The 25,763-nt window shown below is 37.7% G+C and overlaps 1 protein-coding gene across 1 annotated transcript in view; it reads right to left on the bottom strand.

Moving 5' to 3' along the window:
- Window positions 1-18,677: 18,677 nt before the first annotated feature.
- EIPR1 (EARP complex and GARP complex interacting protein 1) overlaps window positions 18,678-25,763 on the bottom strand; it is a 60,193-nt gene continuing 53,107 nt past the window's right edge. Inside the window, exon 9 of the mRNA XM_042828722.1 lies at window positions 18,678-20,610. Coding sequence (XP_042684656.1) covers window positions 20,436-20,610 — 175 coding nt within the window. The 3' untranslated portion in view covers window positions 18,678-20,435. The remainder of the gene's footprint in view (window positions 20,611-25,763) is intronic.

Below are 25,763 nucleotides of genomic sequence, written 5' to 3'. Positions count from 1 at the left end.
CATGTATGTGGATGCAAGATTTGATTGCACTGAAAACATGCTTGACTTACCTGAAACTTGCAGTTTCACTCCTCGCTGAGCAGATTTAGTAGCTTGTGGTACTAACAGGAATGGGAGGGTGGTTGGACTAGATGATCTTGCAGGTCGTTTCCAACCTTGTGATTCTGTGATTTGGCTCATATTTCTGAATAACGAAGAATTAGCCTGTCTTATTTTCCAAAAACATCATGACACTTTTCTCAAAAGAAACTGGAGAGTGTTTTCAGTTTGCTAATCAGGCACAGAATGATTAGCTTGCTATTTTTACATGTTCATGGACATCTAAGTGCATTTTCTAGATGTTAGTTATTTACACATTCATCATCCTCCTGAAACAGTCATTCCTTATCTGCATGACTGGTGAAACAAGCCAAGTAGTTTAAACCAACACAGTATCAGAAGAACACTGATACTCCTGTCTAAAATCTCACATTTAGAAATGTGATTAGATCTGACACTATGTTCATTATATTTATATATATTATATTCATTTATTATAGTTATTATTTTTTTAGAACTTAGATAAACTTTTTTCCCTTTGTAAGTTTAACATATTTGAATGAACTTACAAATATACTCTGCTGCTCAGTAGTCCTCGTTTTTTTTAGCTTAGAAAAAGATCAATCTCACTGATGCCTCAAAGTGAGTATAAGAGAGACCTAACTATAAAAATGTCCACCTTTACCAATTTGTTCATTTTCTGCTGGACAAAATTGGTCATATTCCAGTAAAGATCTGCTTGAGACTTTGAGAAATCTTTGACGCATTGATTTGTTTTACCTAAGCTCGTCGTTATAAACACTGCAATTTAATTTCCTAAGCAAAGAAGCCTATTCAGTTTTGACAAAAGACAATAATACCTTTATTTTTAATACCACTTACATCTTGCCACATGTTATCTATTTGAAAGAACTGTATTCCAACAGGCACTTTCTCAGAGGCAAATTTTCATGTATTTACATAAACAGGAAGCCAGCAATAACAGATAATCCTTTAGGAAGGGATAAAACTACTTTGCACAGTATCTTATGAATCTCTAAGAGGAGAAGCATCACTTACATGAAGATAAGTAGTAACTTAAACACAAGTTAATTCTGAGCATAAGAACCTAAACTTTCCCGTTCTATAAAGAGGAATCTACTAAATTCTTTTCTGATAGCCAAAAGCATTTCCAGAGGCTGATAGAACATTTCAGTTCCATTAAGCAGAAAACATAATTTGAGACATTTAACACTGCTACCCACCTTCAAAGTACACTCTTTTCATGTTGCTTCTTGAGAATCTTACAGATTTCTGTAAGGCATCAGCATTCATAGGATTGTCTTACAGCTAGAGTCAGGCAACTGAATTTGACCTGTGATTAATGCTATTGACCATTAGCACAAAATGCTGAGCACAAAACTCTATTTTAACCCATCTCTCCTGGTTAGGAATTCAAGAAATAAAAACTTCTCTATTTAATGTTTTCCGATGAACACAGCAGGTATGCACTTTCCTATTAAAAACTGTAATATGTAACAGGTATTAATCTAGATACATTAACAAAGAATTGCTTATACTAATCAGTACTCTCCCTTCCCATCTAAAACTGGTGGCTTTAATTCATTTCAGTATAAAGGCAGATCTTATGGTGATTTAAGAAATACTTTGATAACTACAAGACAATTGGCTGAGACACAACAAGCAGCTTTCACATACAACGGCTGCACTGCAAGTAATGCCTCATATTTTATTATGTTGATCCATAATGTCAGAGGCAGATATTGGTGGTAAGGGTTGAACCTTCCTGCCATCACATTCCATTACATTTTGTTGCCTATGACAGATGGCAGCAGAAGTGCACTGACACAGAAGTGCATATGAAGGTAAGGTATGAAACTGAATTCCTTCATGTGCGAAGAATTGCGTCCATTAATGCTTATTGAACATTTATGGAGACCAAATAGTTGATGTGAGCACAGTGAGGTGGTAGATGGTGCATTTCAGTAGTGGTGATAGCAATGTGAAAGACAAGCCATGTTCTGGAATGCTGTGCAGTTTTCTATGTGAGACATGCAAACTCTTTTCACTGCTGGCAGAAATGCATAGCTAATTGCAGTGACTATACTGAAAAACAGTTTTTTGTAGCTGAGAATCTGCTGTATCAAACCAAGTTATTGTGCTCTTTGTATCTGCTGTAGCTACCATGCAAATAAACAGGAGGCATTACTTTTGGAGCAATCTAATACTGCAGCAAGATAAAAAGCATTACACTATGGTGCTGTACAAATACACCATAAAGCAGAATCAAACATACAATTGCTTTCATTGCAACTTCTGGGGGCCAAGGGAGTAGAGATTAGGAAAAAAAGGGAAAAGTCTCAAAGAAAGAAATGTTTCTTCTGACTCACTTTGTCAGGTGCTGTACATCAATATACTATACTATACATTCATTACAAAATAAACGAAGCCAGAGCAATTGCTTAGATCACTCTGAATTCCTACACTTATAAATGTGGTGTCCATCTATTTACTGCAGTGACACGCAGTAAACATGTAAAGAACCAGAACTAAAGAGTGAGTGATGCCTAACAGGCAGGGAGCTCTGTATCTCAGCACAATATGCCCCAACTTTCAGTCTCAGGAAGTAGCTACACTTCTATCACTGCAGGAACCACAGAGACAAGACCACTCTGCAAATTTCTAAGAAAGCAGCAGCTCCCACTTCACACCTCCATATCACACAAACACACATATGGGAGTGGTGCAGGGCATCTAGGAGTTTCCAAATATCTTGCTTTTATGTCAGAGAGAGCACCACCTATGTGACACATTTATTCCTTTTCCACATTTCAGGTACTAGCTTTTACATTACAATGGCTTTTGCAGAAGCAAAACCAAGATACGGAACAGAGTAGTTAAGTTCTTATTCTGATTTCAGTGAATTTTTGTCACAAACTATCTCACAAACTCCTATAACTCTGGAGCAGTAGCTATTCTCCAGATTCTTCTCAGAACTCCTTCTCTACTCCTTGCCATCTCCTCTCACAACTGGATTGTTCACGATCCAGTCAAGATCTTTGAAAGGTTCACACTGTGTGAAAGCAGATCAAAAACATGGCTCCAGATTCACAAAGGAAGCTGTAATAAAGGCATCTGTATAACACCTAGGATTATTTGTCAACGATGAGAGAAGCTGAATGAAATATGATGCAGATATTAAGTACTGACGGTTACCATCTTTACAGATGATTCCATACCTCAGTATATCATTAAAAATAGAAGCTCTTGCACTTAAGATGTAATAACAGCAGGAAAAACATTCATCTTGATGGAATCTAAACTATTCCTAAGAGATCTTACTTGTCCGCAATTGTATGTTAAATACTTTTTAGAACACAGTGGTCTCATTTGCTGGTGATAACAATTTAACTGGAGTTTAATTTCTAATATATGGCCAACTAAATCTAAATTCTAAAAGACAGTTTCAGCTGGTTTGCTAGGTGTTAGAACCAAAGTTTACTGACATCAATGAAATTTCAGGCATGCCTTTTTTCTTTTTTCTTTTTTTTTTTCAAAATGGTGAGACATCTGCTTGTTTCACGTTACCATGCCTAACTCAATGACCTTTACAGTCAGGTAGGGAAATGGTGTTCCGAGCTGCAGGTTGGCTCTGCATCTCACAGCAACATCCTCAGGGCTAGAGGAGGTTGGGCTAGGGTGCTATAGTTTTCCAGTAAGTATAAGATTCTGACTGGGTAACAGTGAGACCAAGCTGATAGTGCATATGCAGGGCAATAAGTACATGGTCAGAGTAAATTTGTCAAGCTCAGCAGAATAGAAAGAAGTGCATTTTATCCCCCAAGTCTAAGGTACTGGTTACCGACTATTGCTGCTCTGAAGAGGGAAGGGGGAAAAAAAGAAAAAAAAAGAGCTAATTAAAAAGAGGATGGAAAGCCCTAAAGTGTTGATCTTGTTACTCTGGACGTGGGAAGGAAGAGAGGGGTGCAGGCAACCACCCCAGCTCTGGTACCATTTGCCTCTGTCCTCTTAGTGAAAATGGCCATGTCTCAACTCAGCTTTTCCTACCAAGGGGAGAAGTAGGAAGCCTGCTGTCACGGTCCTGGGCTACACATCACCGCCAGTAGCCCCAGATTTCAGTAATCCCAGGCTCTAATAGCAAATGAAATATTTGCATCTGAGTACAGCCTACTACAGCCTCCACTAACTTTTAAGCCTGGAAGAGGGCATCCGATACAAACCTGTGCAAATCCTTCATCTCAGGGTATAATTATATCATTCATTTTGACAGTGTGACACAGAGGGGGCAATAAAATATCCATTTCTCACTGAGACTAGTATGACACGGCTACTATGGATGGTTAGACTACTTAATTAATGTTTCAGAACTCATTTGAATTCATTAAGCATTTCCTACTACATTCAGCCTTGCTATAGGTAGCTACCTATAAAGGTTATAAGAAATAAACACTTTAGGCATGGACAATTTAGTTTTTCCTTCAACTTGCCTACCTTTTGTGAAACTACAGCAACGAATACAAAAACTAATTTCTAGAAAGCACGAAAGCTGAAGGCTTCAAACTGCTGTGGTATGGTAAAGTGTTGCAAATACTCCAGTAGAAAAATGAAAACAAACAAACAAACAGCAAATGTTTAAGACACTGAAGGTGTTCTTAACAGTGAAGATTAATGTTGTAAACTGTTTATGGATTTTTGAAGAATGCTTTCAAGAAAGCCACTTACCACACACAGCGATTTTTGCATTTGAAAAATAATTAGTTCTGGGGTGGGATTTTTGAAAAAAGACAACAAAACAAGCATTACCTTCCTTCTCGGTAAGAATTCAGGAAAATACATAAAGACTTGTGGAATTAAATTGAATCCCTCACCTCTCAGTGCACTGTTTGCTGTCCTTTAAAAACAGGCTAACCCAGTGTGCAGTTCATTAGTATTCTAATTGTCAAGTAGTGCTCAGTGGTTGTCTCAGGCTGTCTGATTAAAAATTGAACAAAATTAAATTTTTTTCCATAGCCAGATGCACTGAAGTCTTTTTTCCTTTTTTTTTTTTTTTAATTAAACTCCCTTCCTAACACTTAAGATCACATGTCATCACAGTAGAGCAGTAACTGACCATACACTGCAGGAATAGAGCATGTAAGACTATCAAATTCCAAACCACAGCGCAGAGGTTTTATACTCATAATTCACAGCTCTTCCACTCATTTCACCTGCTCTTTTAGTCCCTAAAGGTGAAAGAAAACCTGATGGGACTGTGACTAGAGCATGGAAGTCATCACCGCAACCTACAACAAGGTATGGAACACATGAGCCAGTTTCAGTGCTTGCTTCCACTTCTGCTTTTTCCTGCACTGATCTCCATTACCTTGAACTGTGTGCACTGGGTGGGATCTTCTTGTGAATGTGACTTTGGTTGCCAAACTGCCTCAAGCACTTAAAAGCAACATCAGGGCATCAACCATTTAATTATCTTCTTCCAGTTACAAATATATCTAACATAGAACTACATCAACAGGTGCCTCCTTGAATCAGGATGCTACTATTAAGTATCAATAGGACGTAACGCCTCTGTAAAGCTAAAAAAAATGATGACCTAGCAACTGAGTTTCTGGACAGAATCCTCAGACACCAAGGGTAAATTTTCTGGCACATCACATCTAACATCTGATTTACCTGAGTAAATGATTTAAGCTACCTTGTTATTACAATTGGGATATTTATTTTTCTTTGTTATAGTTGGGTACTACACAAATAAAATTAATCATATTATATGTACAGACACTGCAGCTTTAGAGGACAAAACGAATTCTATATGCAGAACACAAAGATTAGCAGGCCCCAGGGCATTCCCAAGTCAGAAGGAAAACAAAAACAACCAGGTGTCATTTTAAGCTTCAGCCAACCACAATAACATGTCAATCACTTTGATCAAGGACAAGAGAAGAATCATGTTAGACTCAGGGTATGCTGAAGATCAGACCGTGCTCCCCTGTTCCATTCATGTTCAGTATGCACTCAGAGATGCTAACTATGGCATTTGTGAAATCTGCCTAAAAGAAAGCAGCAAAAGTAATGGATATGTTACAAAGCTATAGGGAACATGCTAGGATTATAATTTAAATGGAGAAAAAAAAGAAAAAAAACCTTCAGAAGAAATACTGAAGAATGCATGCCAGTCTCTACCAGTAACAGTTTTATGTAAAAAACTAAGTTCAGATTCTTTCTTCACCACCAGCTCCTCAAGTCAAAGGAGCTGAATACTCTCAAAGATCATCTTTCAGTGCATAGGATGTTTAAAAATAATTTTATAAAGTTTGATAAGACAATGTTTGGAATTTTGTTATGAAACACAGAGAAGTCTCTTCTTATTATATTTGGTTAGGCATTCTTTTTCATTTAAACTGCTAATCAGAACAAGTACTCTCTAAAGATTAGACACAAGCCTATAGCCAATGTTTCATCACCCTCTGTGAGCTCTGTATCAAGCTCACCTTGATCGAGTTTTACTTGCATAGTGCTGGTAGCTTTCATGCATGCTCCAGATACAGCTATGCAGTTTGATGAACCACACACACATCTATTAAGTTGCTCAGAAACCACTCAAAATGTTGAGAAGGGCATAGCTTTAAGTAAGGAGATGGCTATTCATGGAGGTCAGACTGCAATCCTAGGGAAGACAGAATCGCCCTAATAAATCATATTAAAAGTGTATCTAATCTGTACTTTAACTCCAAGATAGATCAGTAGAAATGCTTTAAGAGTATGCAAGACCACAAGCAGTTTAGCGGTGTGTGATTGTTCACTCACTTGCTGAATTCCCAGCAATCCAAACTGAAGACTTCCTGAGGCAAAAACACTCTCAGACATGTCTGATTTTTGGGTGGTGCTTTGTGGGGCCGGGAGTTGGACTCGATGACCCCTATGGGTATTCTCTAACTCAGGATATTCTTTGATTCTATGATTTAATTTCCTTATTCCTTTAGTTTTCATTCCACCATGTGATGAGTTCTACCACAAAAATTATGTACTATAAGAAAAAGTATTTTTTGTTTGTTTTAAACTTGCTAACCTGTAGATTTTGTACTGTGAGAAATGGGAAAGAATTCTTGCTGTTCATTCTATTCCTCAGTATTTATTTCTCTTAAAGTAATTCAGTTTTATGAGCTGAATCTTATAGTTGCAGAGGTAGGTAATATGCATCTAGGGATATTGCTAAGGTTGAGAACCAGTTTTCTATATGTGCGTAGAGAGAATTAAAGTTTGTTTTAGCTGTTCTTCGATTTATTCGACATTCTCCTAAACTTTTCAAATCGAATTCTTTGAAAACATTAAAGTACTTTGGAAGCAGGAATTTAAAAAGAAAACCAAACTGCAACAATTTTCAGCAATTAAAAAAATCTTGAGTGCTTTGCCTTGTGTTGAAATGCGGATGCCATAGGTGAAGACGCTCCACACAGTAATAAAAGAGCAGCTTGTAGACTGTGGAGATGATTCAGTGACCATGGGCATTTGCGGATCAGACAATTATGAAGCCTCTATCTATCACTGTTGAAGACTGGCACTCGAGATCTTTTAGTAGTTAGAGGCGATATCAGGCTCACACTCAGTTCAGTACTGAAAGGAAACAAAGATTTGATAATAGAACTATTAAAAACAATTAACATGTGGCATTTTGTTATACCTTTTTTTTTTTTTTTTTACTATACTTGTACAAAAACTCCTTGGTTACGTATAGCTGTGCATGTGTCCTAGCAGTTCAAGTTAAACATTGGTTCTATGAGCTTTCCAGTCTAAATCTAAGCATCTTCAATGACCACAATATTGTAGATTTTAAAGAAAAAGCATTCTTGTTCTGCAATTAAATAGTCTCACTGCCTTAAAAACTTACGCAATGTAACCTACTATATTTAAATACAGTGTAACCAACAACTAAATAATGCAAAATACAGAATCCAAGCACGCTGAAACTTAAGCTTCATTCAACTGTGACTTCATCTACCAGGCTGTGACTTTGCAAATCCTTTTTCTTAAGTTGAACTAAAGCAAGCAGCAGTGCTGGATTTGTAGTAAAGGGCACCTCTCCAGCATTACCATTTTTCACCAGAAACACCTACAGCTTCCCATTCCACTTCTAAAGGAAACTGCCTACAGTGCGGAGGAAGAACCAAGAAATATTGGCCTGCCCTGATGTTAAATCATTATGGCTATGACAGGCATTCCTACACATGATGCATGTGTAGCTGCGAATAAGGTCACTGCATCGTTCTCCTTGGCAGTTAACATTATGTGCTGAACTCCTCAGCTTCCATTTTAAATTTACACTGGCTTCACTCCCTCAAAAATCAGATGAAAAATCTGTTAAGTAATTATATTTCTATGTCTAATTAGCAAATATTTAATTCATTACTGGTATATTCCACCTTTCTGAGAGCTACTTCAGACATGAATTTAATGTATCCAGAGCTCCCCATACCACTGAGCTCCAAGCCAATTTACTATTTTGCATATTATTATGTGTTGCGGTAGTAAATAATACAATTATAATAGCTAAATTGAGAGGTATGTTAGACACAGGCTTCCCTTATATCACTTTTGGATAAAAATGAGTGCTGGTGGACTAACATCACAGTTATAATATATGCACAAACCAGGTCAGCACTCTGTATGCAGTCCATCCCATGTTTCTAGCAGCACGCCACTTGCATCAGCAGCCTGGAACAGGTAACACCCTAGTGCTTCCCAGCCATTATAATTACTGTGAAAGCACAAAACACCTGGCAGTATATACACACATTTCTGTCATCAGTTACAGTAAATTAGTATGGCAATAATAAAAGTAAACTGCAATGATTTTATTTAGAAGAGACAGCAACCTGGTCTCAGAGAACCTACATTTGCTAATAACAAAAATTCATCTGAGCAATGCAGCACTGCACTTCAAAAAATGCTGCTAGTACTAGCTTAGTATTAGCTTGCCTAAATTTGGAAAATTAGGACTCACTTACTGCAGTATTAGGAGAAAAAAAAAGACAGGATTCAACAAAGAACTACTGTTGAAGACAGTTTAGTGACAATGTGCTTGGAAACAAAAAAAGATTTCTTAAAAATCTCATTACAAGACAGCATCTCTCATCATGGATGCTGGCCAAGTGCTTCCAGTATTTTGTGAGTTAGCACAGCCAGAGGCAAAAACAAACCTAGTAGTCACCAAGAGGGTTTGTGGGGTTTCCCCTGGTAGCTTCCCATCCAAGTACTATGCATACTTTGCGAGATCTGATACTACATGTGGCAGAGCTGCTGCTAAGAGGATCACCAAGGGATTATTTTAATGTTCACCGAAATGGAAGCAATTTATTACGTATCGCGGTAGCTTCACTTTCATTCAAATTATAAGAGGTTGCAAGTAGCCTTTTAAATCTGCTGTGCCTTTCCCTCTGGTATCAGCTTACCTTCAAGCTCTTGGAAAGATGATGCTGTGTGAAACGGGCGTCAGAGGTTATACTAAGAACAGAGCATTCAGTAAGCACCGTGTTGACCTCCCAAAGCATGCATGGTTAGTAACATCCATCTGCATGCTTAAATTGGGTTTTCCCAATGGCCTAAGAATGGGATGCATCTGTGAAACAAGTTTTGCACTTACTTGAATATTATCATAAAACATTTACATGATTTAATTAGATTATGTAAATGCTTTACTCCAATTTGAAGCTTTGAAAATCATAATGTCATGCTCTAAATTATGCAAGTATTGAAAATGCTTTTCACAGCAGTAGAGCAAAAACACCAGTGAGCCAGTCCTGCCACATTCCCTTCTGCTGTTCTCTGCACAAACAGAAAAGACCACACAGAATGCATTAATTTTGACTTTTTCCATTAAAATTTTCTGCATATAGCACAGTTATTTTGTGCTGTAATTTCATGCTAAGTCCCAAACCCAAATTTGATTTGGTTTATATCCATACCCCAACTAAGTAGCAAATTTTTCACTATGCCTTCCCCACCATTCTGAGACAGTGTGTATTTCATGGTGAGTAGACCTCAGTAAGGAGATTCAAAAAAAGTTATTCATGGAAAAATCTTCCTACTTGCAGAGCAATTAAAAAGGGACATGATGTCTTAAAAATATATATTTTGAAGTTAGTACTCATATTTGAACTTACGTGGTACTACATTGTGGTGCTGCCACAATACTGAACACATCACTAAGAGGTCTTACACTCCATAGTACAAAAAAGGGTTTTGTACAATATACAGTAATATGCTACAGCAAGTAGGGACCATAAGAAGTCACAGTGCTTATTTTGTCTCTAAATAAGTGATGAAATGAACTGTTATGAGTTAATTCAAGGAATTAACACTGTACTTAAGGAAAAGTTACAGGAAGTGAGTAGATGAATTTTAGTTTGTCATTCTGAGTATCACTGTTTTTTAACCTATGCAAACTTAGTGCACCAGCTTCTTCTTCAATATAGCTGCTCAATGTCTCCAAAAAACCATACATTTTGATCTTCCGTACCATACAGATTGTCATAATGGGCTCTGAAAAACATGGTACCAGTTTACACTTAGTTCTCAAATCTTTACATGTAGTCAAACTACTTCATCCCCAAATCCTACCAGTTCCTTCAATTCTGAAGCCTCCATCCTCCTTCTATAAAACTGAATGAGTAGATGAAATTAAAATAAACATTAAGTATTGAAAAATGATCTAAAATACTGAATTTCAAGGCAAGCACACTGAGAGAATAAGAGCTTGGTCCTCTTCAAGCACATGGCAATTCTTCACCACACAGTAAAAGGAGCTACCCGAAGCTCTCGAGCCATGGGTGACCAGATAATAAGGTCATATGCAGGCCAGGTTATGTTTCATGAGCATGTGTATATTCATACTTACATAAACCACCTAGGGAAAGGCATATCTCTAGCATCAGCCTACATCCCTGACTCATTACAGAATAAATTCATCCTTTTTTTTTTTTTTTTTTTTTTTTTTACAAGTCTGGAACTCCTGAGAAATCTGCTCTCACTCTGCCACCCTGACATTTATGGCATGCTACACAGCTTTTGTTCTGAATTCCAAAAAAGGTGATGAGTTGAGGCAAAAGGACGTATGAAAGTCTGTAGAAAAGCCACGAAGATTAACAGAAGATTACAGATGGAAGGCTGTTGTGGTGGGAAACAGTTGTTCAAGCATCCCATAGTAAAATTAAAAAAAAAAAAAAAAAAAAAAAAAAAAAAAGCAAAGATATATGAGGTGTAAAACCCAAAAGGGAAAAACAGAGCTAGAATGTGGGAACTCTGACAGAGAATCAGGTAACAAAGTATAAGCCTTCCCCAATCTGCTGACACATTCCTAGCCAGTAAAATTCACTCCAAGAATCTTAGTGAAAATGGGGAATAAAATAGCGTTAGACCTGGTAGCTTATTAAACATGAGCTGACATCCCGCTTGCCAAATTTCTCTCCACATTCAAGATACCCCAAAAGAAGCCACTGCCTTCCCCATAAACCTCCCCTGATAGCAGCTCTCTTTGATGACAATAAAAATACTGTTTATGATAAGAGGAAGATGTTTATCTGCAACACTAGCTTGGCTTTCCATTCCCTACTGACTTCCACTCAATCATCACACAAAGCTTTCTCCTGTTCTCTTTTACATTTGGTAGTAAATGCAAATGCATTTTATGTTCAGTACTTTTTCTAGAACAATCCACCCAGAATTTAATTTTTTGGGGGTATGTGGGAAGACAAATGACAAACTCAGACACATTTATCAAAACTCTAATATCCTCAGGGATACAATGGAGCTCCCTTCACTGTAGAGAGAACTGTTACTGATCACTACTCCAGAAAAATTCACAAAATCCAAAAGTGAAATATTAATAAAACTTCTCACTAGGAAGTAATTTGCAACAGACAGATAGAAACAATCTCCCTTGCCCCCAATGAACAGTAAAATGGTTAGCAAACTCTAGGTAGTAAAACTCATTAGCTTTTCCAGCAGACATTATTCCACAATGCACAAACCAGAACTGCCTCAGACTCAGTCATGGACAATACTGGAAGAGCCCAGAATACTTACTCTCCAGTTCTGATGGGTCTTAAATCAGCTCATAAGGCTGTCAAACAGGCCTGACGGCAAAATTAAGTCGCTCTTTTCTAGGTTCCACAAGTCTTTCCTGTGATAGGAATCCTTGAGATGAAGCTCCCAATGCAGAACTGCACCCTCCTGCGGTTACTGAAGAAAATAAATTGAGCACAGATGACTGAAATTATTCTGATCCAATTATTTCACAAACACTTCAACTAACCATATTTATCAGCCTCCTAAACTCATAAATCACAGCAATCTCTGTTGGGAAATTCAAAATTGATGTGGCCCCACCTGAATCAGAGAAGGCAGTAGGCATCTGACAGCCTTGAGGAGCAGCCTTGTGTGAGCTGATTGGAATTTCTAGCAGTATTAATCTTAATAACCTCAGGTAGCTTCCTCCCTGCAGCCTATGTATTTTGCACAAGCAGTGAAGGAGGGAACAATCTAACAATTACTCCACTCATTCCTTCCTGCTGACTGTTTTCTGATGAATATGAACATGTCAGTCACACTCAAGCTTCATCCATAGTTCTTCTTAGTTTTCAGCAATGACCAGTCCAAAACCAGTAGAATTTAAATTGTGGCTTAAGCCCTGAGGTGCAGACAAGAGAAAGGAAACCTGAATACCTCCTGATAGAGCAGCATGAATGCTTAAAAATAAAAGCAGCTTTTCCCTCTATTTAAAAAAAAAAAAAAAAATCTGTGAATTGCAGCAGAAAATTGTACAGGATTTCTGCAAGTTACTCCAACAATAGACCGAAAATATTCAAGCAGCATTAACAGTGAAAACAGATGATTAAAACATAGATCAGAAATATGCATCCATCTATGAAGCTGAATCCAAGCAACTGTCACTACAACTGACAGGGTGGTCAGAACAGTTGTTGAAGCTCTCTGATATTTGCTTTGCAAAGGATTAAACTGATCCCATTGTGATGAAGCTCTCATTTGTGCTTTTGCTAACAGATTTTCCTATAATAATATATCTACCAGATTTTTCCTGTTTTACCCAGATAAAATGAGATACAAAACAAAACAAAAGAAAAGCAATGGCATCAAAGTATCTATGGCTCCATCTACCTACCAGTTCCTATCAGCAGCCACATATGCACCCAACACTCTTCGGTATTTCAAACTGACGTATCATATAGCCAACCTCCTAATGATAAAGAGGCATTTTTAATTTTAAGAAGATACTGTCCTGTTTATGCTGTTATGTCCTTATTCTGAGGAGCATAATCCTTTTTCAGAAGCAGTTTCAGAGAGGAAACTTCTGCTCAATATAATTCAGGTGTACACCTGAACACAGCTGAATTTACTCAAGTGAGTATTTTATCCCACCAACTGCATATTGGAAAACAAACCTCCTTGTTCACAATCTCTGCCAAGCCAAATTCCAGGTATTCTTTACTCATACTCCTTCCTGTGCAAAAAAAATCAAGGGATGGGGTTTTTTTGTTTGTTTTAAAGCCAAAGCTCTTTTCCATGGTCAGTAATTAGGAAAATCAGGTTTTGTGTTGTCGGGTTTTTTTTTTGTTTGTTTTCCTCTTCACATGTGTTCTAAGTTCATGTACCATCATATACTAAATTTAACCCATTCTGTTTAGAAAAGAAAGCGATCAGGAAAACTATACAAATACTCATGTCTGCATCGTGACACACCGAACAGCTAATCTGTAACTTCCCTACATAGATGCAGTAACTTCATTTCTAATTATTTGTTGCTATTTTCAAGTAGTGCTTATTAGAAAAGCTGAAATGAAAACAAATCAAACTCTCACATTTTTGCTAAGAATTTCTTCATTCAAACTTATTTTCCTCTCTTTCAACTCTCTGCACTACTAATCCAAACACTAATACCATTTCTGTAGTTTTTCAAGTCTCTCCCTTGCCTCAGTTGTCTGCAAATTTTTAGAAACTGGAAGAGGTTCAGAGAAAATGACTGCCAAGTCTATTATCATCCCAGGGTTCAGCTCATATAGACTTGCTTATGTGAATATTAGTATGCAGCATCTCTGAATTTTCCAATGTTTCCCATGTTCTCCTAAATCCATTCTCTGCTTAAAAGCTTTTCCACAGCTCCTCTTGCCAAAATCCTGAACTCTATGTAGAATCAAAATAAATGGACAATTTGCTGAAAAGGTACATCAGAGGTCCTCCCTGCTCAGCCCAGCTGCTTGGCAGCTGTTGCTGTGGCTCCAGGGCAACAGCAACTCACATATTTGCCATGCATCTCCACATGGGGAGCTCAGCTCCTGGATTCAGGAAGACTCATTCGTCTCTTTCTCCCCAAAGTTATCTTCTGTGCTGGAGCACTAAAACCCTTTATGAAGTTGTGGCTGCTGTAGCACTAAAACAGAAGGGCTCAGTATTTTCTCTAAAGCAGCTCAAAAGCTCTTCTGCAGCAAGGTCAGTAAGGAAAGGAGGATATGCCTCCGATATTTTATTAATCACATCTAATTATCTTGAGTTGTTCTCACTAGGACTCTCCCTGTAAGTCGTAAACAAGATACATTTTGCAGATATAGCTAGTGTGACTCAAGAGACAGCCTGCTTGAAATCCTTGTTGGTGACTGATGACAGGGTGTGTGGAAATGGCACAAAATTGCATTGGGGTGGTTCAGATTCAAGAATATATATGTGTGTGTATATATCATATTTTACCTTGAGAGTGGCCAAACGCTTCCCAGAGGTTCCCCAGACTTCCCGTGGTTGATGACCCATGCCTGTCAGCACTCAAGAGTCATTTGGATAATGCCCTCAATAATATCCTTTAACTTTACATTAGCCATGACATGGTCAGACAGTTGCACCAGATATCTTTGTGCATCCCCCATTCCAACTAACCTAATCTATTCCAGACTCTTAAGAGTGCTGTTTTCCCAGGCTGATTACCCCCGTTTGATAACTGAATTGTAATGAAACACAACTGTTCACACACACACAGTTACATCCTGAAAAGAATCAGCTGAAAAATCCTACCCCTTTAAAACCAAACAATAAGGATTAATCACTTATGGGTCACTTTGTTTCATTATATTCAAACTTGTCAGCAACTACCCTCTATGAACCATCTCCAATGACAGAGCTAAAAAACCTTAAATATAAGCCAGCAGTTCTCTAGCACTTAAATCATTTAAGGCAGAAAGACTAATACAGAAGATTTTAAGGAGCTTTTATAACATAGCTAGAACAAACAAACAAAAGTTCTTCCCCCTTTCTCCCATAACTTTCCCTTCGTTTATTGCCAATTTCATCTGTCCTTTCTATTTCTGTTTGCCAAAATGATCTTTCATTGAACTTGTCCTTTTTCAATTCACTTTTCATCCTGTATTTGTCAGTCTTCCTCTTACCTTTTCTTCTCCTTTGTTTATTTTCCTCCAAATCACTTCATGTCATTTTCTTTTCACTTCACTAGTTCCTCACTGACCAAAGTGGCAAGTGGAACGTGCAGGAGCAATGTACAAGTAATTCTGGAGAGTATGCACAGCTTCACACTCAGCAGTTTTCTTTATAGGAAGGCTAGGCCTCCCTAAAGCGGATTTGCACTCTTCCTTGCTATTCCAGAAAGCAAGGACTTCAGAACAGCTTTCATATCACAGGTTTCATTGTAGTATTAAGTGCCTTCTTTGTATCTTCCCCACAAAAAACAAACAAACAAACAACCTCCAACATATTCTGTGAAAGCAAATAGCCACACTGCAGCATTAGAAACTTGTATCCAATACTGACATTTACAATTATCATTACTCTCTTTTTACTGCATCATTAATATCCCAGACACAACTACCACAGTCAGACTATGGCCTTTAATAGCATAGCCCTGCCTACCTTAAACTGCAAGAATTTCAGTCTCAAATACTGCAAGAGGTTCCAGACTGTAAGATTTGGAATTTCCAAAAAGAGACAGATACAGAGTCAATACTTTCTGCTGTCAGATGGAAAATGCAAGGGCCAGCCAGCTTACTTCTTTCCAACTGTTCTCAGCTAATTTTAGTGTTGAGCATAATACAGGGGATACTTTCACTCACCTTTGAGGAATGAAAAGGTAAGAGGTAAGAAGAATTGGCCTAGAACAAATGTCAAGTCTATCCATGCCATTCAATACATATTTTTCATTAATTTTAAAATTGACAAGCAGCTCATTAATTTCCTGGGCTTCAGTACAGGTCAGGGTAATTTTAGCACTGACACCACAAGCAAAGATCCAGGTCAGCACTGAAGGGTATTGCTTTGCATTTATTTATTTATTTTTTTCCCCAATTCGAAATTAGTATCTTTTTTAGCTAAAGAGAACCAGATTGTTATTTCAAGATTTTTATTAAACGGTCAAGATTTCTATTGACTCCATTTTGATCATGCTCAAAATCCCCATAAGAATACTACTAATTCTTTCTCCTTTAAGAATTCACATTAAAAACAACTTCAAAAACATTTTTGTAATTCTATACCAGACTCACATACTGAACTGCTGATGAAGAAAAGATTCTCAGCACCAAATCTGAAATAAAACAAATTTTTAGGTTGCAACATCGACAATCTGACATTTTTAAGGAATACCACAATTCAGTTTTTCAAAAATAAAACATACATATTCTGCAAAACAAAACAAAAGTCATGTAAGAGGTGACTGAAAATGTAACTATGTGCTTACCATTCTCTCTTGAACACTGAAACAAGCCAGTGCTGGGGGGTCAGTCAGACCACAGTTCGCATCTCAGAAGAAACAATGGACAACCCTGTACAGAAATCAGTTTGCCCCCACAGTCTCCTTGCCAAGGAGCATTTCGCAACGTAGACATTTTTCAGAATACTGATTCACTTGAGATGTGAAGGTTTCCTAATACTTCCCAAAACAGAGCTTGCATCCAAAGTAAAGCATTTTGAGAGAATCATGGAGTTCTATCAAAACCAGAGACAGAACCTTATAGAATATATTACTATTTTCTTTAAACTTTTTTTTTTTTTTTTTTTTTCCCCTTTACTAGCAAATAGCACACCTAGGAAAGCAAATAAGGACCAGGCAAGCACAAAGGGATTATTTGCGAGTATTCTTGGTGGTGTCCAGCAATTCATGGTTCAAAAGGATTTTCTGAGCTTTTACTTTTATAACAAACTTTAATGGATTCACCTTTCAAGTACTGGTCCGCTTACTTTCAAGCAATGTAAACTTTAAGGAGATTTGGTTGTCTGTTTGGAGGTTTTATTTTTTGCAGAGGAGTGAGGATGGGGTGCAGCGGTAATGGAATGCTGGAGCTCAACCGCATGCCCTGTGAAGACCAACCTCATTTTGCGTACTTGCAGCCACTCCATTTAATAATCTGTAGTTCTGCCATCAGGAAAAAAAATTTAAAAAAAAAAAAATCACAGCACAATCACTGTACAATCACTCCCCACTCATCCTCTCCTTCCATGACTTCTGACTTCAAGGAATTTTATCACTCCCTCTTAACCACCTGCCTCTCAGACTTTTTAGTTATCCCCATACATGCCGCTCATCATTCCTGTCACCCTTCTCTAAAAACTTTTCTGCTTCCACCGTATCAATTCTAAGACAGAAGATAACACAATTAGATGTATTAAGACGCATATACTCTATGGATTTATAAATATACATAACATACACAGTACTTTATTTTCTTCTTTGCTTGCTTTCTAACAATTCCCCTTTAGTTACTATTTTAATCTACTTTAAGCTGATGGTTTTAAAGATCTTCTATAACCCTAAAATCTTACTTCCACAACAACAGTAACTTAAGACCACCAGTGCATATCAATAAAATCAAAGTTTCCTTCACATTTTCTGCATAGAATTCCATCTATCATTTCATCATCCAGTCTCTCCATGATATTAAGATCCCCCATAGTTCTCCAGTCAGTCCTCTTTACTACTCTGAATATCATTTAATGTAACTCCCATGCAATGTACATGGACATTGACAGCAAGATCTAGTTGCTCAGAGCCTGGTACAGATGAAATGAAAATGATTAAAACTTGATCCTTACTGCTCTCCTGATTCTACTGTAACTCATTTCATTCAAATTTTACCTGCTACTCCTTCCCTTCACAGTGTTTCCTGTCCCTCTTACTCCCTATTGTGTGATATTATGCACATTTGACAGAACTAAAACAAGAGAAATAATTTTTTGTTATTATTTGTTTGCAGGTAGAGCTGTCACATATAAGCTCTCGATATTAAAGAAAATGCAACTACATCAAAATTAGTCTGAAATCTGTCCCAGATTTTATTACACATTATAATCAAACCAAATCCCACATATGGCTACATGACTTCCTGTCACCTCCCCACTACAAGCCATATACATTAGCAGACAATAAAATTTCATTAGACCTTTATTCCTAATGTTGATGAGATTTTGAAGAGCTGTGCTGTACACTAAAAAAAAACTACAGGGCTTCTTATGTGGAAGAAAAAAGCAACAGGGTTTTGTGTCTGAAGACTGAAAGCTCCACAAAAGCTGCAGCTCCTCCAAGGATTTTGATATTCAAACAACTGAAGCTCTACTGAGTTGGAAAAGTAATTTTTCTTATAACATACAAACGCATAGCTCATGCCTTATTACAGATTGAGACAATTTCAAACAGCACAAATTTAAAACCTTAGCACAGAAATGTAGACCATCAGAATTTCCAATGAAGCATTCACTCTGGAGCAGACAGACATCGCAGTAACACATAAACAAACAATAATACAGATATAATTAAATTAACTCCCTCATGAATTCTTCCTAACAAGTTTTTCAAAAAGCTAGAAACAGAATTCAACTTTGGACACTTTGGTTTGTAGCAGCCAGCAATACTCTCAGAGTGTGTTCCCACAGCAGCAGCTGAGTGCACACGATTGGCAACGTTTCAATCCAGGCAGTGGGTAAGGAACAAGCAGAGATTAGGAGCAGGCCCCCCCTCAACCATCTCCAGCAGTTACTACAGCAACTCTGTTAGGAAGCACTGGCAGAGGCTGGAATTGGTCCGTCCATTGGCCTACGCCAGCGGCCTTGGCATTTCTTATTCAGAGTAGCCTTAAAGAATGCCACCACAACCAACATCACCACACACACCCAAGTTCTGAAGACAATAGGAAGGAACAGTGATGTAAAGACAACAAGGGATAACTGCTGCTATGTTCAGTCTAAGTATACAAAGAATAGGCAGCAGAATTTTCATCAAGTTGAGGGGGTGGGGATGTATCAGTATGTGCAGGAATATGTTACCACTCTTCCATCTACATTTCAAGTTCTCTGCGCATCCTCCTGCAGGGCAACATCTGTTCTCAGCATTTGCAGCAAGGTAGTCACTGATACCTAGGTCATACATTGCAAAAAGTATGATATAGCAAAGGACGTTCTGTGCTTAGTTGAAAGTCTGCTACTTCATACTGCAGAACGGCACAGAGTCAAAAGGATAAGAATGAGATTACTTACAAACATCAAAAGGTTTTTCATGTTAACGATATAGCTCCAGAGTCCCTCAACATATACTACAAAACAGCTAAGTTCTGCAAACATTGTATATTACATTACATGACAACATAAGAGTTTTTGGTAAAGATAGATGTTTCTAACAATACGCAGCACAAAAGTGCATTTAATCTGCAAATTACAGGGTGAGATTTCGATACTATTGTAAAGCTTAAATGAAAACTCAGCTTTGATGGTTTCATCCTCACGATTAACACTCCTTCTTAAGACAGACAAAATGAGAAAAACTATTTACAATACTGGACTGAGTTACGACAACCTTTCAGAACATTCCCAACTGCATTTACGGTAGTTGAAGAGTGAACCAGAACAGTCAGCAGAACATGACCCTATCTAAGAACAGAAGGCTGCTTATATAAGGAAGATAGATAAAATATTATTCTTGTAAATGACTAGATGACTTCCTCCACATGCACCTTGTTCCAGTTTTATCTCAGTGTTAACTCCTCTCTAATCCACTGTATCTGCATAACGCTGAAGTAATAAATCAGTAGTATGGAAAGCACCCAGCACCTCCAGAAATTTTGTAATTCCTACACTCAGTGGTTACAAAAAAAAAAAAAAAAAAGAAAAACAACAACTAGTATGGCCTTTTCTAAAATAGGCATTGTACTTTCCAAGGTAAATACAAAAGACAAATTGAAAGCATCCATATAAGTACAAATTTTCTTAACAAAAATGTATTTATGTTTAATAAAACTGAAAGTAGATCCTGCAAAAAAACGTTAAACAATACCTACCAATTGTGTACATCAAGACAACAATTCCATCATAATCCAAACAAATTATAATAGTATGTGATATTTAAGAGCTCTTGGAACCCTGTTAATAACAAGTCTCCCATCATAGCTTAAAGAGGCAAATAGCCATGGGTCTGCTGAGGACCATTCAACTGCATATACACTATCTTCATGTTCTTCATAGGTAGCTATTACACTGTCCTGAAGGGGCTCTTTAATCCTAAAATTAAAAAAGAAAAAGAAAAGAAAAAAGAAGAAAGTAAGCATCCATCAACACTCTTGATTTAAAATGCAATGTTAAGTGTCACTAACACCTAGAGCACAAGTTTCTATTTAACAGTGCAGTAGTGTGAGTTCAAGGAAGGGATGCACCTTCTACACCTAATATCTGCACATGCATTCATTTCAGATAACACAGTCATGTGAAGCATAAAGAACTCATTTGTAGGGAAAACACATGCCATTCTCAACTTCAGTGCAGGTCTCAGTACCCACTTGAAGCATTTCAATCTCTTCCACCCTTCCTGTCATACTTCAGGCATTAAAAGACAAGTGTTATTTTTTCCCTTAATCAACAGCTTTTCTCTCATCACGGTCCACCTTCCTTGTTGCCAACTGAATTATTCAAAGCATATCATCTATTACATGAGAACAGGTAGATAAGAAGTTTTGGTCCTTGACATTGTGCTCTCTCCTATGCTGCAATCCTGGACCAACTCAGAGTAACACAAAGGATATAAAGGCACCCCTCCAAATGTGATAATTTTTTTCTTCCTGTTCCTAGAGTTGTAACACCAGATGCACTAAAAATGCAAATTCTCACTTATTACCATATATTTCACCTCTCATTATCCAAGTTCCTAGTCATCTACATCATCATGAGAGAAAGACTTACTCTCTTTTGCAGTGAAAATATTTGAAAACTGATTCAGGCTAGTCTTTAAATTTCAAACCAGTCAAGAGTGAATGGCTATGCCCTGCTAGTTGAAAGCAGTTCTTCTCTTCCCCAGACACAAAGCCACTCTACTCTTTAAGGGCACCACAGTATATTTGTTTTGTAGCTGCAGGGCAGGTGAGTTTGCAGGAAGACCTTACAGCTGCCTTCCCCCATAGAGAATCACTCCTGCCTGGCGGCCATCAGCATCCACCTGCCTCCCTGAAACAGAGTCGTATTACAACCACAGTCCTCCCAGCAGAAAGAAAAGGCAGAGGGCCTTGCAAACAGCAATCATTTAAACAGATAGTGCTGCTGCAGAAATGAAGTGCTGATCACTCTCTGCCCTTTATCACTTCCCTCTGAAAATATGCATCCTTACAATCACAAAGCACACGCAGCATTATGTTTGAATTGCTTGCAGGATATCACTGGTCCACCTAGCCAGCTGTGAATCTAACATTGCAATTAAAATTCAATTGAATTTAAATGAACAAACCAAATACAGTCTGATACTACAGAATAGCTTCAGATATTTAGTTCCAAGGTCCATTATCATTTACTTATGCTATGTTTAAGGTCAACTAACAAAAAGGGTGCTGGCACAAACAACATACAGCCTCTGGCTAACTAAAAAGAGAAGATCTGTTCTGCAATTCTCCTGAATGTATACTTTACTACAAACCATCTAACAGCAGAGAGCTAATAAACACACATACGCAGACACTTCATCTCCCACAATGCTTTTTCTAACTTCCTGTTAACTGGCATGCCTGGTTAACTGAAAGTTGGTCATGTCCCTAGACAGCAATGTGCCTCATGCAGTGCTCACCCACTTATCCAGAACTCCATTATTCTGAAGGTTTCAAATGTCTCTCTGGAAAAGCAAGGGAATAATGCATGCTGAATACTGCCGTCAGGGGACACGACCAACTTTCAGTTAACCAGGAGTCTCAGTTAACCAAAGGTTGGGTAAACAAAGGACAAATATGCCTCTAACTTGCACTAATTTCTGTATGTTCCCCAGTTGTTAATAGCATTTCATTTAAACAATACAGTTCACCTAATTTAATTCACAGAATTCATAGTGGAATGAGTGTTTAAGAAAGAAACATACAGTTTGGTATTGCTATTTATAACTACAAAGATTAACTGATCTTTATTACTGTCTATAATATTTACTTTCATACTCAAGAAGACCATTTCTTGTCTTCCCTTAAAAGAAAGTACACTATCACGTGTGGTTCCTTCAGGTCATATGTGATCATTTTTCTCTTATTGATGTTTAACCAGGTAAGACCTATTTTTTTTTTTTTTCAGTCTTCTTATGCATATGACTGGCAGCTTTTCAAGTTGTCAAGAATCTGAGAAAATCCTTATGAAAGTGACCAGTTGATGTGAAGGAGCTAGATACTATTGCAGATAATCAGATGGAAGAAAATATCTTAATAACACATATCTCAGGAACAATGCAGAAGATCTGAAAGAACCTGTCTGGAGGCATTCTTTACAAACACTATGAGAAAAAACAGACATGTCATTCAATTTTGCAATGGGCAATACACCCAAAAGGTTTCTGCAAAGGGGAATAAGGAACAGAATTTATTCTGGGCCCCTGAAAGATTGCTCAAAATAATTTAAAAAAAAAAAAAAAAAAAAAAAACAGAAAGGAAGAGGTAGTTTGTGTTTGGTTTTCTTTTTCTCATCTCCTCAAGATGGATCACATTATCCCATGCTGAGTCTTTCAAGAAAACACCTCAGATTCATTTGCATTTTAGCAATGCAAGCACATTTCTGGTAATCCAAGACTAGGCTGAGGATACAGATTTTGATTCTACATAAATCTAGGATACTTAAAAGTTATTCTGTTTCCAAGTCCCAGGGCTAAAACTATTTACTCTTGATGAATTTTTGTACAGCTTTTGCATATTTTTTAAATCTGTTAACGAATGAACTCAGACTCCTAATCCCTCAGATACTAAACAATTTGGTTAACGCAAGAAGGTATGCACTTAACAGCTATGACACTGACATTTATTTAACCAAGGAAACAAATACTTAAAAAGAAGAACAAAAGTGTATGCATAAAAAGATTGTACAGAAAAAGATGCTGGTGACAGCAAATACGAGGGGAACACAAAAAATAGCTTAGATTTTATTGTTGCACACCATTTTCCTACATAGATAATTCAATTATTTACGTGGGCTTTGTTTGGCTTTTTTTTTTTTAAACCAGCTGCTAAAATTTTATTCATAGAATCATAGAATCGTTTGAGTTGGAAGATACCCGTGAGAGTTACCTAGTTCAACTCCTCCACAACAAACAGGGAGACCTATAGCTAGATCACGCTGCTCGGAGCCCTGTCAAGCCTGACCTTGAATGTCTCCAAGGATGGGGCATCCAACACCTCCCTGGGCAACCTGTTCCAATGTTTATCATAAAAAACTTCCTTATATCTACCTAATCTAGATCTCCCCTCTTTCACTTTGAAACCATTTCCCCTTGTCCTGTCAAAACACACCTTGCAACAGAGTCCGTCTCCTCATTTCTCATAGCTCCCTTTAGATACTGACAGACTGCTCAGGTCTCTCCAGAGCCTTCTCTTCCTCCAGATTGAACATCCCCAGCTCTCTCAGCCTGTCCTCTCGGGAGAAACACTCCATCCCTTGGATCACTCCCATGGCCCTCCTCTGGACATGCTCCAACAGGTCTGTGTTTCTCCTGCACTGAGGACTCCAGGTGTAGCCTCACCAGCATAGAGCAGAGAGACAAGATCACCTCCCTCACTCCTGCCCTGCTGGCCACGCTTCTTGTGGCACAGCCCAGGATACAGCTGGATTTTTGGGCTACAAAGGCACTCTACAGACTCATGCCCACCAGAATCCCAGGTCCATTTGGCAAAGCTGTGCTCAATGCTTTCATCCCCCAGCTTGTATTAATAATGGGAGCCTCCAAGAGCCAAGCGCAACACCTTGCACTTGGATTTGTTAAACCTCATGAGGTTCTCCTGGGCCCACAGCTGGAGCCTCTTTAACATTCAGCACTTAGAGAGACTAACATCACAGATCTAATGAATGTATTTTTTAATACTCTATACATAACATAATTAAAAATATTATTATTACACAGTTTTATCTGAGAAATCCATTCCATAAATAAAAGCTCTCAATGAGGTAAAGGTACAGATTGCTCTGACTACTGATTCCTAGATAGAGAAGTCTGACAAATTTTATTTGATGAGCACCCTTACTAATCACTTGTTAAGCCTGGCAAGCTTGATGAACTATTTTCTTCCTTACTCTAAAATCTTTCCAGCCCTTGAAAAGCTCCATAAGTTTCTTGTACTATTTCAAAGATTTAAGTACCTTTTTCTCTTCTTGTATTTGTTCTTGCTTGCAACAACCGACAAGGCATCAAGCTTTTATGTCATCAAGCACTTATATTAAGCAATGTGTAATCTATACCTACATCCTGCATAAATTTATGACCTGTGCCAGGCAGCGCTGAAACCAGACTGATTTCTCTTTATAGCCTTATTCACATAACACCACCCCTACCATCCTCATCTACAAGAGGAGAAGAGTTTTCATTTCAGTATATAACACAGAGGTTAATTGCACTACTGACTTGAGAGAGAAGCCTGTTAAGCCTTGGATAATTGTTTTCATGTAGAGAGCTGTTATTTCCAATTACTGCTCATGCTAACAACCACTTACGTTTGCAGAGGTAGAGATTCTGTTTTGTCATCATAATGTTTAATAAAGTGTTTTTCAGAGTCACCAAAAACTGTTAATTCCTTATCACAGTCAAAGTCAAATCCTCCTTGACACAAAAGTTACTTGAAACAGATGCGATGCAACAGAACAGCAAACAGTAGTGTCCAAAACGCATCCAGAAGAGTAAATGCATTGGACTCTGAAACAAGCCCAGTAGATACCCTTTCCCTTTAGCTGGAGGGCACAACTTTACAGCTGTAAGAGTTTGCTTCAGATAAGCTCAGATGGCACACTATTTTCTTTTTTATTCTGTTCACAAATTCAGAATTCAGAGATTTTTCTACTAGAACACAATTTCTATGTATATTAGCTTGCCATTCATTTTATTATAAATATTGTTTCCTTACACGAAAAACAGCCTTCTGAACTGCTTCTACACAAAAATTTCATCTTTAAAAGAAGGAAATGCTTCTTTTTTTTTTTTTAAATATCAAATTTCATATTTGTCCTACAACACAAAATGAATTTATCAGCAGATATACTCTAGTTAAAGAAATAACAGGGGAAAACTATACCTGGAAATTGCACTGCACCAGATTTGACCCAGTTTCTTTACACATCCTACCAAGTGGAGTGTCTTAACACCCGGTATTCCCCAGTACCTGTCAGAGTACCTATTTTTGACAGAATGCTGAAGGTTTTCCTTATTCAGCACAAAGACA

Source organism: Centrocercus urophasianus, unplaced genomic scaffold, assembly GCF_019232065.1.
Source record: "Centrocercus urophasianus isolate 14NV4802_14NV808 unplaced genomic scaffold, USGS_Curo_1.0 seq_10, whole genome shotgun sequence".
Classification (NCBI taxonomy): domain Eukaryota; kingdom Metazoa; phylum Chordata; class Aves; order Galliformes; family Phasianidae; genus Centrocercus; species Centrocercus urophasianus.
Note: the sequence above shows the minus strand (reverse complement) of the source record. Positions and strands in the feature narration are given on the sequence as shown.